At 42.3% G+C, this 17,754-nt stretch overlaps 1 protein-coding gene across 11 annotated transcripts in view; it reads right to left on the bottom strand.

Annotated features, from left to right (window-relative positions):
* Positions 1–17,754, bottom strand: part of RABGAP1 (RAB GTPase activating protein 1) — a 167,569-nt gene that overhangs the window by 8,317 nt on the left and 141,498 nt on the right. For all 11 annotated transcript variants that reach the window (XR_013353715.1, XR_013353716.1, XR_013353717.1 and 8 more), the window contains 2 exons: positions 8,751–8,843; positions 8,208–8,318 (listed from right to left, as the gene is read on the bottom strand). Coding sequence is in view for 8 of the 11 variants with exons in the window: in XM_077850553.1 (XP_077706679.1) it covers positions 8,208–8,318; positions 8,751–8,843 (204 nt within the window). In the remaining 3 variants the exon portion in view is untranslated. The remainder of the gene's footprint in view (positions 1–8,207; positions 8,319–8,750; positions 8,844–17,754) is intronic.

Genomic DNA, 17,754 nt, shown 5'->3' with positions numbered 1-17,754 from the left:
TGTGTGTCTCTATGAATAAATAAATAAAATCTTAAAAAAAAAAAAAAGTAAGGAAATGAGAACCAAACAAGAGAGGAAGTAACTAGTAAGGAAAACTAAGTCCTGTTATAACTGGTTTTATTTCCATCTGTGAAGTAACCTATTACCTCTCTTCTCTCTCCTCTGGACTCCATTACCATCTTCTAAGTGTACTCTGGAGCTGGGGCACACAAGTATATTCTCTCAGTTACTCAGCATCACTATCATGGTAGCGATTCTGAGAAGTGTGAACAGCCAGCTTATGAACGAGGTCTTTGAAGTCAAGTCTTCCCCGCACACCCTGGCTCCCCAATTATAAAAAAGGCAGGCGGGCAAGGGAGTCCCTCAACTTTGCACAACGCACATAGCAGAGCTATAATCTGCAACCAGGTGGTGTGACATTAAGCCAAGTGTTTCTGCCATGTCTCCAAGAGCTGACTCTCAACGCTGTGTGAGAGGGAGGTGCACAGAAGCTACTAGAGTGGCCTAACCAGTGTCTCCTCAGGGCACCACGCTCCCTGCACTCTCTCTGCATGAGCGTATGAAGAGGGAGCATCTGGAAATAAACACAAATTCAGACTTCCACTCCTGGTCATGAAGGACTAACAAGGAGCAGATTTACCCTCCCACTGTAAACAAAAGACTGAACAAAATGTATGCAACTACTGTTTTCAGACTAAAAACAATACTTGCAGAGCTGTGGCTCCTGAGAGAAAGAAAACAAATGAGAGGAGTCCCAGTACACCCTGGGTTTCTACCTAGAGGCACATTCTGGACCAAGGATGGTGAAGGGTTCCAAAACAATCATTTCACAAAAGGTCAAGGAGGCAGGGTTAAGGAGCCAGGGATGCTGAGGTGGTTGGAACCTGGGGTAAGAGACCTGGAGATAAGAGAGCTCTGGAAAAATAGCTAATATGGCAACAGAGGAGATAAACTGAAAACATGAAAATGCCAAATGAAACCAAAGAAGGCAAAAAAAAAAAAAAAAAAAAAAAAGAAACCAAAGAAGGCAGAGGGGTGCCTGCCTGGCTCAGTCAGAAGAGTGTGCAACTCTTGATCTAAGGGTTGTAAGTTCAAGCCTCATATTGGTATAAATTACTTCAGGAGAAAGAAAAAAAATAAAAAGCAAATGCAACAAATAGCAAAGAGCAAGGTGGTAGACTTAATTCTACCATATAAATAATCACGTTAAATGTAACTCATCTAAACATTCCAATTAAAAGGAGATTATCAGACTGAATAAAATAAGTACAACCTAACTATATGCTGGATAAAAAACTGGTTTTAAATAAAAAGACAGGGATCCCTGGGTGGCGCAGCGGTTTGGCGCCTGCCTTTGGCCCAGGGCGCGATCCTGGAGACCCGGGATCGAATCCCACGTCGGGCTCCCGGTGCATGGAGCCTGCTTCTCCCTCTGCCTGTGTCTCTGCCTCTCTCTCTCTCTCTGTGACAATCATAAATAAATAAATTAAAAAAAAAAACATTAAATAAAAAGACACATATATGTTAAAGGTCAAAGGATAAAAAAGGAGGTATACCACGCAATACCATGAAAGCTGGAGTGACTATATTAATATCAAGGTAGATTTCAGAGCAGAGTATTTACTAGGGACAGAGAAAAACATTTCATCACAATAAAAGTCTTGCTCCACTGAGAAGGTGTAAGAATCTGAAACGCAGGAATAAGTTCAAATCACAGTAAACAAAAACAATTGAAAGGTGAAATAAATGCAGTTAGAGACTTCCTCGCTGTTCTTTCAGTAAGTAACAGAACAAGTAGAGGGAAAACCAGTAAGTTTATGGAAGATTTCAATAACACTCAGGCAACTTGACCAAACTGACATTTATAGAACACTTCACCCATAGCAACAGAACACACATTTTCCACTTGCAAATGGACATGTGGGACACACACCCAGAGGCTATAAGGTGGGTCCTAAAATAAGCATATTTTAAAAGGATTAAAATCAGAAAGGATACCTAGTCTGATCACAACTGAATTAAATTAGAAATTAACAACAGAAAAATTTCTGGGAGGGGCACCTGGGTGGCTCAGCAGGTTAAACATCTGCCTTTGGCTCGGTTGTGATCCCTGGGTCTGGGAATGAACCCCGTGTCCTGCTCCCTGGTAGGCTGGTCCCTCTCTGCTCCTCCCCTCCACTTGTTCTCTCTCTCTCTCTCTCAAATAAAGAAAGCAACATAATCTTAAAAAAGAAAAAAAATTTTGGCAAAAATTCCTAATAGTTGAAAAACAACATACTACTAATCGATTCATAGGTCAAAGAAAAAAATAGTAAAAACTGAATGAAAATAAAAACCTATCAGAATGTGTGGGATGCAGATGAAACAGTGCTTCAGGGAGATTTACAACTTTAAATGCTTACTTTAGAAAAACATGGTCCAGAATTAATTATCAAGCTTTCTTGTTAAGATTAGGTAGAAGACAACCAGGGGCACCTGGGTGACTCAACTGGTTAAGCATCCAACTCTTTTTTTTTTTTTTTAATTTTATTTATTTATGATAGTCACAGAGAGAGAGAGAGAGAGGCAGAGACACAGGCAGAGGGAGAAGCAGGCTCCATGCACCGGGAGCCTGACGTGGGATTCGATCCCGAGTCTCCAGGATCGTGCCCTGGGCCAAAGGCAGGCGCCAAACCGCTGCACCACCCAGGGATCCCAGCATCCAACTCTTGATTCCAGCTCTGGTCATGATCTTGGGGTCATGAAGATTGACCCTTGAGTAGGGCTCTGCACTAGACAGGGAACCTGGCTTGAGATTCTCTCTCTCCTTTTGCTCCTCCCCCTGCATGGGAGCTTACTCTCTTCCTCCCTGAGATAAATAAACCACAAAAAAAGAAAAAAAAAAAAAAAAGAAAAAGAAAAAACAAAGCTAGGAAAAGGAGCAAATTAAACCAAAAAAGAAAAAAATAACAAAAGCAGAAATCAGTGAAATAAAACAGAGAAAGAAAAAATCAGGGAGGCCTGGGTGGCTCAGCGGTTGTGTGTCTGTCTTCAGCTCAAGGGGTGATCCCCGGTCCCAGGATCGAGTCTCACATTGGGCTCCCTACAGGGAGCCTGCTTCTCTCTCTGCCTCTCTCTCAATGTCTCTCTCATGAATAAATAAATAAAATCTTCAAAAAAAAAAAAAAGAAATCAAACCAAAAAGTGGGTTTTGAAGAAAGCAACACTACCTGATAAATTCCTAGGTAGATTAAGGGAAAAGGAGAAAAGACATAAATTACTCAAATCAGGAATGAAAGAAATCTCAACAGATCCTATAAACATTAAAAGAATAAGGAAGTATCAATGACTTTATGCCAGTACCTTTGACAATTAAAATGATTAAGTTACCTGAAATACACAATTATAAAAACAGACATAAGAATTAGAACATTTAGGCAGCTGGGTGGCTCAGTGGTTGAGCGGCTGCCTTCGGCCCAGGGCGTGATCCTAGAGTCCCAGGATTGAGTCCCACGTTGGGCTCCCTGCATGCAGCCTGCTACTCCCTCTGCCTGTGTCCCTGCCTCTCTCTCTGTGTCTCTCATGAATAAATAAATAAAATCTTTAAAAAAAAATTAGAAAATGTGAATAGTTCCACAAATGGAAAAAAACTGAATTTATAATTACATAATTTCCTAAGAAAATTCCAGGCTCACATGACATCACTAGGGAATCAAAGATTTAATCAAGGAATAGGGGATCCCTGGGTGGCTCAGTGATTTAGCACCTGCCTTTGGCCCAGGGCCTGACCCTGGAGACCCAGGATCAAGTCCCACATCGGGCTCCCTGCATGGAGCCTGCTTCTCCCTCTGCCTGTGTCTCTGCCTGTGTCTCTGCCTCTTGCTCTCTCTCTTTCATGAATAAATAAATAAAATATTAAAAAAAATAATCAAGAAATAATTCTATACAAAGTCCTTAAGAAAACAGAAGGGAACACCTCTCAGTTCATTTTAGGTATTCAGTCATAATACCAAAACAAGACAAAACATTATGGAAACTCCAAATATTCCTCATGAACACAAAAATTTTCATACAAATAAAAATCTTAAGGAAAAAAAAGGAAATCCCAAGTTTCCTAGGGATGGGAGGTACACTGAAAACTCAAATCACATCACCATATTCACGGAATTAAAAGAAACAGCAAATGATCATCTCAACAGATACAGAAAGGGCATCTGACAAAATTCAACACCCATCACAACAAGAACTCAGCACAAAAGAAGAAGGGAGAACCTCCTCAACCTGATCCATGAAAACCCTACAGAGGATGCCTGGAACAAGGCAATGATGCCCACTCTCACCATTCAACACTGTTCTGACGATCCTGGTCAGCACAGGAAAGCAAGGAAAAGAAAAAGACATGTTCAAAAGAACATCTGAAGTAAACTGTCTTTATTGAGAGATGATTGTTTACGTGGAAAACCCTAAATAGTAAAAACAAAAAAGCTACTAGAATTTTAAGTGAAATCAGCAAGCTTATAGGATAGAAGGTCATGTAATCAATTTTATTCCTAGAGACTAGCAATAAGCAATTGGAAAATGCAATTACAAAAACAATATCCTTTACAATAAACTAAAAAATGTACAAAGTCTTAACTGAAAACTAAAAAACAATGCTGAAATCGAAAAAGACTCAAATAATTGAAAATTATAACCTATTCATGGGTTGGAAAGTTCAATTATTGTTCAGATGATAATTCTCCCCAAGCTGATTTACAGGTTCACTGCAACTCCACACTCAAAACCCCAGAAGGCTTTTTTTTATTTCTAGAAGTTGACAAACTGATTCTAGTATTTATGTAGAAATTAAAATGACAGAATAGTCAAACTATTTTTTAAGAACAACAACAAAGTCCCATGACCTATTTTCAGATTGTAAAGCCACAGTAATTAAGACCACGGTGTTAGCGTAAGGGTACACAATGGAGCAGGTATGGAATTGAGGAAACCATCCAACAACCAATTTTTGATAAAGAAGCTAAAGTCATTCATTCAGGAAAGGTTTGCAAGCTGCTCAAGGTCACAGATCTAGTGTGCAGTGCTGCCAGACTGTGAATCTCAGCAGGTGAGCTCCTGAGTGTTTCCCCCTCGCTTTGATTACACTCCGTGTAGACCGTGTGCCAGAGGGGACTCGGGTATGGTCTTGCCGGGCCTGTGCCAGGGACCTCGCACAATGTTAAGTCTGTGTATGACTCCTGTTTCACAGAGGAGACAGCATGCCTGGGCTCGCCCAGGGACTCTGTGGCTAACTAGGAATCTCTCCTGTAACAAAAGTGACATAAAACATCAACTGAAAATTCAGAGTGTTCTGAATTCACTTCAGCATCTAGCTGATTTCTAGTGATGATTCTCAAGAAACAAGAGACGACAGACTTAGAAAGGGACTCCAGGTCCAGTGCAGTGAAGGTCTGTCTTTTAAGCAGTGTAGGCAGCTGGAAGAAGGGACCTCAGTCTGAAGTTCCTAAGCCCCAAGGGCAACAAGGGACCCCTGCCTTTGAGCCACATTAGAAGTGTGAGCTCTGGCGTCAGGCCATCTGGGTTTCTATCTGAAATGTCACACTATGCCTCAGTTTCCTCATCAGTACAATGGGGTCATACTGTACACTTGAAACAACAGGAGTTGTTGTTTTGAGGAAAAAGCACTTACAGCAATGCCTAGAACTCGGTAAGTGCTCAGGAAACATTTGCTTATTATATATGTCACTATGTTTTTGATGTATTTTTGACATCAGATCATAGCTTCTTGTTCCATATTTATTTTGGAGACAGTGTGGAAAGCCTGGGGCATTCCAATCAGGTGGGCTCGGGTTAGATTCCTGGCTCTACTTCCTCCAAGGTACCTCCATCTCTCTGAATCTCAAGTTTCATGATTGTTACAAAACTCCTCATCCATCAGTAGGGCTCATGTAACTCTCCCCACAAGGCTGAGGCAAGGGTAAGAGATACTAGAGGTAAAGTGCTTATCACAATGCCTGTCACATAGATCATCAGGAAATGGGGATTCACGTTATTTTTACGATTTCTCACTCCTGGCATCAGAAATGTTCAAGAACCAAGCTCTTTACTGTGTCAGGATAACTTGAAAAAAGGTTTACACCATTTAGGAGCAGACTTCAAGACCAGGAGAAGTCTGTGACCACCCTGAACAGGGACATTGATGTGACCACTGAGCCTGGCAGGTGGCAACGCAGCAGCTCAAACCAAACATCCACCTGGGATCTTAGCTCAAGCTGCTTCTTCATAAAATTCCTTTTACAGAACACAAGGCTCCTATCCAGGACCCATTTTCTTTTCTTTGTCTTTTTCACCTCCTTTCTGCACGATCTCCAGCTGCTACAGAGCCACATTAGGTGTGAGCCATGACGTTGCTTCAGTAGCGCCAGCCATTTCCCCACACGCTAGGCAGAAAGGACTGATCGGGGAAGGGACGATGCCCAAAGCATTCCTCCAAAAGAAGAGAGGGCACGCCAGGAATCAGCACCAGAAGGAGGAGACTCAAACCTGATGGCCAGACTGTGGCAAACCACAAAGCAGTGAGAGCTCCAGGTTCCGGTTACTGAGGAAGAATGACCTTGAAACTGCCTCCCTGCAAAAACTGGAAAAAGCAGCCTTCTCAGTTACACGCAGCTGTGCAGAGCGGACAAGGGGAACTAATGGTTCCTGTGGCTGGCTGTACTTGGTGGTGCTTCTCACATTCACCAAGTCATAGCATTCTTCCTTATCCTGGGACACAGCTATTATTCCACCTTCCCCCTTTTTTGCTCTACTTGAAAGCAGAGTAACTGGTATTAGAATACAGGTCTATTAGGGGCACCTGGCTAGGGCAGGTCTGGTGCTCCTTCCCTCTCCCTCTGCCTCTCCCCATGTACTCTCTCTCTTTCTCTCTCTCTTTTTTTAAAAAAAAAAAATATTTATTTATTCATGAGAGACACACACAGAGAGAGAGGCAGAGACACAGGCAGAGGGAGACGCAGGCTCCATGCAGGGAGCCTAACGTGGGACTTGATCCCGGGTTTCCAGGATCAGGCCCTGGGCTGAAAGCAGCGCTTAAACCACTGAGCCACCCAGGGTGCCCTCTCTTTCTCTTTTAAAACAAAAAACAAAAGCACCTTTCTAAGAAAATAAAAACCAGTAGATACCACTATTGTGTTCTTGCTTCATCTGATGTGTGAACCACTTTGAGAATCTAATGAAAGCAAAGACCGTCAAAGAAATACAGAATACAGTATTTTCCTACACAATTGTTAGATGTCAAGGACCCTTGTGAAGTTCATAGATCTTATGGGGTTTAACATATCATTTAAGTCCCCTGTAAACCCTCAACAGCTTGAGTCTCTCTCTAGAACCTTAGGAAACTAATGAGCAGAACGATGATCTTAGGAGCCTGACAGCAAAATATGAGTCAGATGTTGGAAAGCTATAGTCCATGTGCCAAATCCAGCCTGCTACCTATTCTTGCAAATAAAGTTTTATTGGAACATAGCCATGCTCATTCCTTTATTTATTGTCTATAGTTACTTCTGTGTCAATGGCAGTTTGATGTTGCAACAGTAACCATATGGCCCACAAAGCCTAAAATATTTACTAACCATCCCTTCACAGAAAAAGTTTGCCAACTTCTGACCTAAATGATGAATGAAAGACCACACTTTTTCAAAGGGAACCGTGTAGTATAGAAAATGGACAAATACCCTGCCAGGAAAGCCATCATCTTGAACTTTTTAAGATTAGGAGAAGCAAAGAAAGAACATCTGCCAACTGAAATTACTAGCGAAATCACAAGCTGCTAAGGCACTGAGCTTTATTACAGTTAGCAAAGCTTATTCAAAAGGCACTTAATATGTAGGATAGCAAAATTTCTTCTTAGGGAAGTAAAGGATAATGATTAAATGCTACTGTCAATTGTGGGAGCCTAAGAGTTAGCCAAAAGGCCTGTCATCAAACAACAGTGGGAAAGGAGTTCAGGAAAGGCCTGTGTAACAGGAACAATGTGGGAAGGAAGGCTTAACTGAAAACCATGAAGGAAAGGAGGGAAGCAAGAGTGACATGAGCAAGTGCTTTTGCAAAAGGGACACTTTGTAGGTGACATACTAGGACAACACACACTACAGTTCAAGGTGTGCCCCTGATAAAGGGAGAAGCTGAGAGTTTCAATATAATCCATCTCCCTTTGGCCATGTCAGACTCACGTTATCCAGGTCCTTCCGCAGTGCAATCTTGCTGGTCACCAGCTCATGGGCTAAGTCATCATTTTCCTGTTCCAACCTCATGTTAGCTTCTTGTAAACGCCGGTTCTCCCGCTGAAGCATAGAAAAAAAAAGTTACAGACACATAAAACTCCGATGGAGATGACAATTTCTCAGGGCTAACCCCCAAAACCCATTTCTGAGTCCTATGGAAATTATGGGAGGAGTGGCTGGTCCTACATGCTAGCAAGCAACACTTTCCTCCTATCTCCCATGAGAAATACTTAACTGGTTCCAGTGACCTTGTCAAGCTGCTACTTAATGATTAACTGTGACAAAAGGCCACTGAACTGTGACAACCTAGGCAGCTGGTTTAAAGCACAACAGATCTTACCTTCTCATTCGCAAATCTGAACTGAAACCTGAACCTAGAAATAGTGGAGCTGAATTTTAAAAAGAACTCATTAAAGCTAGTTACAGATAGGAGTACAGGAAGTGAAAGGCTGAAAGCTATTCACTTCAACCCAGGGCTATAAGCAAACGAACCTCAAATCGCTCGATAGGGTCTTCTTGTTGGGCCTGCTGTTCCCTCATGGTGTGATATTCTTTTTCATATTTTTTCAACTTCTTCTGACTAATCTGAAGGATGAAGCAGAGCACAAATTAAGAAGTATCAGAAAGTGGTAGGTATCTCAGGACCTGTGCTGATCTGGCCATCTTCAGTCACTATGAAGTGACGTGGCCCCTCTGACCTGAGTTTTGAGTCCCGTTGTTCCTAATCTCACCCTCCTCCTCCACCATCTTGTTTCACACACACAGGCACTGCTGCAGGGTGCTTTCAATCTGTGACGCAGGACACCTCGACAAGACATGGTATTATCATCCTTATTTTATAGGCAAGTTAATGGAGGTATAAGGAGGTTATGTAACTTGAGCAAGGTCACTCGGGACTGGTAGATCCGGGATTCAAGCCCAGATAGCTAAAATCCATGCAAAGTCCAAGCTATATTCACCTCACTCTCCTACTACCCACCACCTTCCCTTTCTACCAGCTCCTTCTGTCAAATAGACACAGTTCTTTTTGCCCTTAAAAACACCATTCTAGGGCAGCTCAGGTGGCTCTGTGGTTTAGCGCCGCGTTCGGCCCAGGGCGTGATCCTGGAGACCCAAGATGGGAGTCCCACGTCGGGCTCCCCGCATGGAGCCTGCTTCTCCCTCTGCCTGGGTCTCTGCCTCTGTCTCTCTCTCTCTCTCTGTCGCTGTCTCTCATGAATTAAAACAAAAACAAAAACAACACCATTCTACTGACCACTCTACTTAGCTGCTCTTCTGCCCCAAACTACTGTCCTCTTGATCACAAGCTGCTTCTTAGCAGCCACGATAAACCACAGGTGTATACATTTTACTTCCAGTGCTTCACTGCCTTTCTTTAATCTCTCTAAATAAAGCTTTTACTCTGACTGCTCTATAGAAAGCACTCTCTTGAAGGTTTCTTTTTCACTCCATCCAGTGGGTCCTAACTCTCCCCAACTAGACTTCAAAATTCCTGCCTTTCACTCTTTAACATGACCAAATGACTCTCTTCCCACCAGGAAATGTTCTCTCTCTGTTCTCTTGGTGCTCCTTCTACCTAAACAGCACCCCTGCCCCCTTGTCCATCATCTTATAGGCTAGCCTCTTTTTTTCTTCAATATAAACATGACCAAGCACATCCCTTCAAGATGCAACTCTTACTCTTTTGTTTGATTACTTCCTCTAAACCACTAATCCATTCCCTTTGGTATTTTTAAAATTACACTTTTAAGTACTTTAGCCTGGTGGCTCAGTAGTTGAACATCTGCATTTGCTCAGGTCATGACCCCAGGGTTCTGGGCAATTCAGTCAAGCATCAGGCTCCCCACAGGGAGCCTGCTTCTTCCTCTGCCTATGTCTCCGCCTCTCTCTGTGTCTCTCATGAATAAATAAATAAAATCTTAAAAAAAATACTTTGAAATATAAGAAATAGAGAAGTGCTAAAAATCAGTATGTGCAACACAATGATTGATTATGAAGCTAACATTCATTCCTTTCCAAGGCTTTAATATAATCAGCACAGAACTGTTGGCTCACAAATCTGACTTTCAGCTCCCAGTTCCAGGTAATTAGGAATCTCAGAGCTGGGTTAGTCTAACTTCCTTATTTTCTAGGCAAAGAAACAGAGACCTCGTAAGGGGATGGGAGAGCCCCAAGTGTGCATCATCTCCAGTCTTCTGTTCCATGATTCCCTTTCCATCTTACTCGAGCTGCCTATTTCCTCCCATGGACTCTCTGGTCATTGCCCTTGTCAGATATTTATGGGTCTGCCTCAATCACAGCTTATTCCTGGAGTCTGGCTGCTGCTGTGGGCAGGCAGCCAGGAACACAACACTAGGCCTGGCCGCTGTCTTTAGAAAGATGCCCGTTAAACACTTGGGGTGAGGCCACAGGCTGGAGAGTGTCATCTTGAAAGCCAGATCTTCTGTGGTTTAAGGCCAATGCTGAGGTAAATGTTTGCATACATAAGTGAGTCACAAAGAAAGCACCTAAATAAAACACTGGTGTGATCGGTAAATTTATAAACAATTCTAACAGATCAATAGTAGAAGAACAGACGATAAATGAGAACTGTGGGCAGCAAACACTCCCTCCCAGGGTTCTCTGTGCTCCGTCTGGGAGACTGACAAGAGATTACAGCAGTTAGGAGGACCCCCTAATCACTGCATTTTTAAAAAAGAAGTGTTTACACCAAATCCTACAAAACATTCTCACAAATCTTTTGGATTCTTCAACTTCTCAATCTTATACTAGGGTTATGAAGAGCTAACATTTTTTCCCCATAAACATGCATTATAAAAGGCTACTTACAAAATAATTTCTTCTATATTTCATTAGGGATAAAGAAATGTAGAAGAAATTATTTTGTAATTAGCCTTATCCCTGCTTTATTCTCTGAGGTAAAGTTGACTCTGCCTCAGCACTGTAACAGCATTACTGTACTGAGTACCTGTGAGATGCCAGACCCTTTAACACATGCTATCTCATTTGGTTCTGACATTTTCATGATAGGATACAGGCATTTCTTTATGCATTTTCCCATCTTTTCCAAGTTTTCTGCCTTGAGCATGATTTATTTTTATAAGTAAGTAAACAAAATAGGGGCACCTGGATAGCTCAGTTGGTTAAAGCGTCTGCCTTTGGTTCAGGTTGTGATCATGGAGTCCTGGGATTGAGTCCTGCATCAGGTTTCCTGCTCAGTGAGGAGTCTGCTTCTCCCTCTTCCTCTTCCTCTGTCCCTCCCCCACTCATATTCTCTCTCCCTCTCTCAAGGAAATAAATAAATGCTGTTTAAAAATAATTCTTATAATTACTCTGGACTTCTCCAAGAGCTCTTCTTGCTCATTTCTCTAGATGGTGGTCCCCACCTGTGCTTCTGAGTCCTCAAGGGTCACCCATTAGGACTGGACACAAACAAAGCTCCACTATCTTCCTCACTGGTCCAGAGTTCTGACTCCACCAGCTCTGGCTCGTTTTCTCATTTCTCATCCTCACTTGCTGCTAGTCTCCCCATTTCTTCACCACCTTCTCCCCACCCCAACGCCACCACAAACAAAAGATAAATAAAACCAACATTGCTTATAATGGGTTCAACAGCTGATCCTGACTTTTGGAGCACGAGCGGCTGTAAACCAGAGCCAACTAGCTAGCTCAGGCTGCCTCTGAGGCATGGACCCCATGAAAAGGCAGATGCCTTATACCCACATGGGGAATCAACAGGTACCAGCTGCAAAAGCCTCAATTCCTACCTCCTTATAAGGTCACACCCCGGAGACACCAGCACCTCTCAGTTTGTCCCATTAACAGTGCCTTCCCTGGGTCAGAACTCTCTCACTCATCATCGGCCCCTGCCCACACACAAAGAGAGTGCCCATAAAGCCTGCTAAATTAATGAGAAAAGACCCCCTTTTCTTTGCATCAACCTTTCTTCTGAACAAAAATGGCATCACAGTGAACATAAAGTGTGAGCCTGGTGCCCTGCCTGGACAACCTCACACTTGGTTCACTCCTATTCACTTTCAGATCTGAGCTCTAATGGCACTTTTGTGCACCCTTCCCTGGCACCTTCTTCCCCCTATTGGGCCAGGTCTTTGTTATCTATTCTCATAACATCAAGTCAATTCCTTCATGGCACCTGTCCAGGTTTACAATTATTTATTTATGTGCTTACTTGATTGTCTGTCTTCCCACTGGGATACAGGCCACATCTGTTTTGCTTACTCCGTATCTCCAGGACCTAGCTCAATGCCTGGGACATAACTGGGTCTCAATAATTAGATGCTGAACAAATCAAAGCCAATAGCCTTCCTTTTAACCTAATAAGGATGCAGCAGAACATTTATTTATCCAACAGTTGAGCACTGCCATATGCAGTGTTCCTTGAGAAGTATTAGTGATAAAGATGTATATAGAACACAATATGCAAGTTCCACAAAGGTAGGGAGTCTTCTATACTATAAAATTCCTAATGTCTTGTAGATAGCAAGCATGAAAATACTCAATGAATAGACATATCCCCATTCTCAAAAGTCTAAGGTTCATTTTATCTTTTACTTATACCAATAACATTTTAACTGAATTCAAGAAGCAAGGAAGCTTTGAAATCAGCCTCAGAGCTCTGAATCATACCCACTAATAGTGGACTCCAATCAGAAGGCTGTGAAAGCCATAGCTTCACAAACACAGGTATTTTTGCCCTCAAAGAAGCTTAATTTTGAAATTTGTTCTCTTTTATTATGCTTCAGGATTGGGGAGAAAACTCTAATATAATTTCCTGGGATAAGACCATGTAACTTAGGTAAACTGAATTTTATGTCCCACTGTAATCAGTACATTGTTTAACACTGTTAAGAGACAGTACTACTTTGAAAGTCCCCATGAAAGCCATGGTTCCCATAAACAACACTGTCCATACAAAAGAGCATAGAAGCCAGGGCACCTGGGTGGCTCAGTTAAATGTCCGCCTTTGGCTCAGGTCCTGGGATTGAGCCCTGCATCAGGCTTCCTGCTTCAGTGGGGAGTCTGTTTCTTCCTCTGCCTCTGCTTCCCGCCCTCCCCGCCCAGCTCGTGCACTCAGTCTGTCATTCATATATAAATACATACATATATACATATATACATACATGCATATATACATACATAAATAAAATCTTAAAAAAAAAACAAAAGGGCACAGAAGCCAACTCTGCCCCAACCCTACACCAGCAATAAAGCATTCTGCCTACCATTTTGGAGGACTCATGAGCTCTCCAAAGCCACCCACAGTCCTAAGTTAAGAAACCCTGAATCAGAGAGAAGGTAGAGACTTGGACCACGCCAGTTCGATATTTTGGTAGAAGTATATATTTAATACCAAATACCTCTTTCTTGGGTCACTCATCATTTACCTGTTACAGAAATTGGATAATGCTCTCTTTTAAAACATGTGCCATCAGCCCCAGGAGAGCTGGTACCTGATCTGGTAGAGAAAGTGAGAGTGGCCACTAATCTGGGTAGGAGGGAAGTGGGACAGTCTGCAATGGAGAGCTTGGGTTTTGTAAGTGGACAGACCCAGGCTTGAGACCTTGTTCTGCCACTGACTCACTCCATCACCGAAGGTGAGCTGCCTCACCTTAGCCTTAAGTTCCTCATCTGAGAAAATTTCAACAGTTCTTATGAAGACTACCATTAAGAGGATCGCATGATATAAAACATATCAAGAGCTCAGAAGAGTGCCCAGAACATGAGGTCTTTTTAATAAAGGGGGTGGCTATTATGTGTTATTATTACTATCTATATTTTTGTCCTGAATCAGAGACAGAGTTACCCTCTGAAAACATGGGGCAAGCAGTGAGACATTTAAACAAGTCCATTTAACACAGAAGAGCGGGAAATAGGCTGTGGCTAGGAAATGGGAGCTGATTTCCAAGTTTGGCTTAAGAAACTGCTGCAAGGATTGGAATCCCACTGGGCTGGAGTCATAGGAAGTCCAGGGAAAGTGGGATGTTGAATGTTATTAGCAGCTCTCCATGGGAGGGGTGAAGTATGTTGCATAGGTGACTGGGTGGGTATGAAGAGGTTGAAGAGATTTTTTTTTTTAAGATTTTATCTATTTATTCATAGAGACACACACACACACAGAGAGAGAGAGAGAGAGAGAGAGAGAGAGAGAGAGAGGCAGAGACACAGGCAGAGGGAGAAGCAGGCTCCATGCAGGGAGCCCGACATGGGACTCCATCCAGAGTCTCCAGAATCACTCCCTGGGCTGCAGGCAGGCAGTGCTAAACAGCTGTGCCACCGGGGCTGCCCCAAGGTTGAAGAGATCTTGACCCCAAAGTCCTCACTGCTAAATAAAGAAATCTGACACAAGCCCATTTTTCCTTTAGTTATTGACTTAAAAAACTGAGATTTACATAGGACTTTTAAGATAACAAGGTATCTCGGACACCTTCTATTTTATTTAGTTCCCAAAACAACTGTCTGAGATGCTCATTTTACTGATGGGGAATCAAGACTGAGATAGGAAAAAAAAAAAAAAAAAGACTGAGATAGGAAAAAAAAAAAAGACTGAGATAGGAAAAGTGACATGTCTAAAGCCAAGAACCTGGTCTGTTCGGTGGCAACAGCAGCACAAAAACACAAATCTGGGGTGATTCTTGTTTCTCATCCACCTCGGTAGCATGTTCAAAACTGAGTGCAGTACTTGGCACATAAGAAAACCTACAAACGTTTATTCCTATGAACAGACTTAAGGAAAGTAGATGTCTGGGTAGAGGAGGTCATAATAGGGCAGGCCAAATGAGCATGGGTGATGATGATGGTGGTCATCAGCTACTTTATGTATATATGTATATATATATACACACATATACACACACACACACATATATTTTATTTATTTATTTATTTATTTATTTATTTATTTATTTATTTATTATTTATTTAAGAAAGGCAGACTACCACGTGCAGTGCCTCATTTGGATGTGTCTGGAGTCTTAGAAGCTTGACTACCCTACGTTCTCCTACAAATGGACCTTGAGAGCCTGTCTGGAGGTTCTAGCAGGGGAGCGCAGCTACTTGTATACCCTTGACCAAAGAATGGTCCTCCTCTATCGGGGATGATTGTCCTCTTTGACTGAGCGCGCAGCTTCGGGAGGGACGCACACGGAGTGGTGAGGGAGGAAGAGGACACCCACCTAACCAGCCAGATCAGCCGAATCAACCCTGGGGATCAATGGGGTGACAGATGTTGCAGCCAGATTGCCCTCACATTTGCATCAGCTACTTTAAAAGCATCATCTGACTTTTCTCTCTACAACCCTGCCATGTTAAGCTATCTTGGATCATACAGCAGAGCCAGGATGAGAGCCAAGGCCCATGAGACTCCAAGGCCTGTACTTGTAACCACTTGAAACAAATCAACATTCTATTTAGTTTCTGAGCCCCTTTATTTAATTTTTTCAAATAGTTCAGGCTCAAACTCCCTCAAAGATCACTAAATAGAATTAGGCATTCCAGTTCTACTATCCGAGTATTTTTGCACTCAGCAAATTAGTAGCAGAGAACCCAAACACAGATAAGAACCAAAAGAGACCAGCTTATTAAAATAAAATAAGAAGGTAGAGGGCACTGCTACCCTTGTGACAAGCAGCAAAATTTAAAACTCTAAATTTTGTAAAAGAGAGTAAAAGAACTCTCACTTAGAAGTTTCCTCATGAAATTCAATCTAAAAGGTAGAAAACAAGCACAGAAGTAAAACTATAGCCTGGTCTAGTCTTAAGGACTAAACTTAGCTACAAGTAAGCTAAACTGGCAGAGACTGAGCTTACCCACCATTACAAGATGAACATCACCAAAAATACAAGTGGTCCCTGGCCCATCCATTCAATCCCTCATTTACAGAATGGCACACTGATGGTAAGTATTGACTTTAGAGTCTGAAATTCCTGGGATCCAACCCTGGCTCCATCACTTACTAACTTTATACCTTTTGGGAGTCTTCTTCAATTCTCTAAGCTTCAGCATCTGTAAAATGACCTCACCTTATCACCGTAAGGATTAAGTCACTATGTTGCAGACATTATGCAAGATACTGTGAACACCTTATGAAACAACACTGATGAAGCCACTGCAATCACAGAGCCTAAAATCCTAACACACACTAATGTAACAAATGATCTGAGCAGAGAATGAAGCTTCAACTAATATTGCTTTTAGCTGTTGAATAAGAATATTCCCCAAGGGCAAAGTAGTCCCAAATGCCAGAGTTTTCTGTCTCTCCAAATAGTAAATGGTTAGTATTACATTAATTTGGAGACACTGCCATTTGGTTTCTGTAATATCTTTTTCTACAGGTAGTCTGAAGTCTTGCACATTCATTTTAAGTTTGAAATAAATTCCAGTGAAGCAATCAGTAGTTCAGAAGATCCATTTCACTTTAGGTAGGATTCCAGAGTGAAAGGGTCAAATTTTCATTCAGGTTTAATCTAAGAAACCCACTGGCCGTCTCTATTATGGCTCCTACTTCTTCTGAACTAACCTTACATATAGGACTTTCTTTTTTTTTTAAGATTTTATTTATTCATGGGAGACACAGAGAGAGGCAGTGACATAGGCAGAAGGCAGAAGGCTCCCTGAGGGGAACTGGACACGGAACTTGATCTGGGAACTCCAGGATCATGCCCTGAGCTGAAGGCAGATATGCTCAACCACTGAGCCACCCAGGTGTCCCACGTATGTGACTTATTCTCAAACATCTCTGTGTAGACATAAAAAACCAGCTGCTCTCTTATTTCTTGAATCAAAAAATTTAAGACCTATGAATTTTTTCCCATTTTCTCCCTCTAAACATGATGCATGGCCCAGTTAGGAGTATGAAAGGGTTGTGGAGCTCCTAGGACCATTCATGATCCCCTGGAACAATCTATCTAAAGTGAAATTCCTGGGGCGCCTAGCTGGCTCAGTTAGTGGAGCATGGAACTTTTGATTGTGGGGTTGTGGGTTTGAGGCTCACGTTGGGTGTAGAGATACAATCTTCAAAAAAGTGAAATTCCTTTTAGATCTTCTATCGGAAGTGGAAACAATCTTTCTATTTCAAGACAGTGACCCATAAAGGGGGAGCAACTCAATGAGTTCTGATATACGTTGTTAAGTTTGAGTTTAAGAGCAGAGGATCTGAGATGCCTGGGTGGCTCAGCGGTTAAGCATTTGCCTTTGGCTTGGGGTGTGATCCTGGGGTCCAGGGATCAAGTCCCGCACCGGGGTCTCTGCACAGAGCCTGCTTTTCCCTCTGCCTATGTCTCTGCCTCTCTCTGTGTCTCTCATGAAAAAATAAATGAAATATATATATATATTTTTAAAGATTTTATTTATGTATTCATGAGAGACACACACAGAGAGAGAAAGAGAGGCAGAGACACAGGCAGAGGGATAAGTAGGCTCCATGCAGGGAGCCCAACATGGGACTCCATCCTGAGACTCCAGGATCACGGGGAAGGCA

Source organism: Canis aureus, chromosome 16 (genome assembly GCF_053574225.1).
Source record: "Canis aureus isolate CA01 chromosome 16, VMU_Caureus_v.1.0, whole genome shotgun sequence".
Classification (NCBI taxonomy): domain Eukaryota; kingdom Metazoa; phylum Chordata; class Mammalia; order Carnivora; family Canidae; genus Canis; species Canis aureus.
This window is presented reverse-complemented; position numbering and strand designations above follow the sequence as displayed.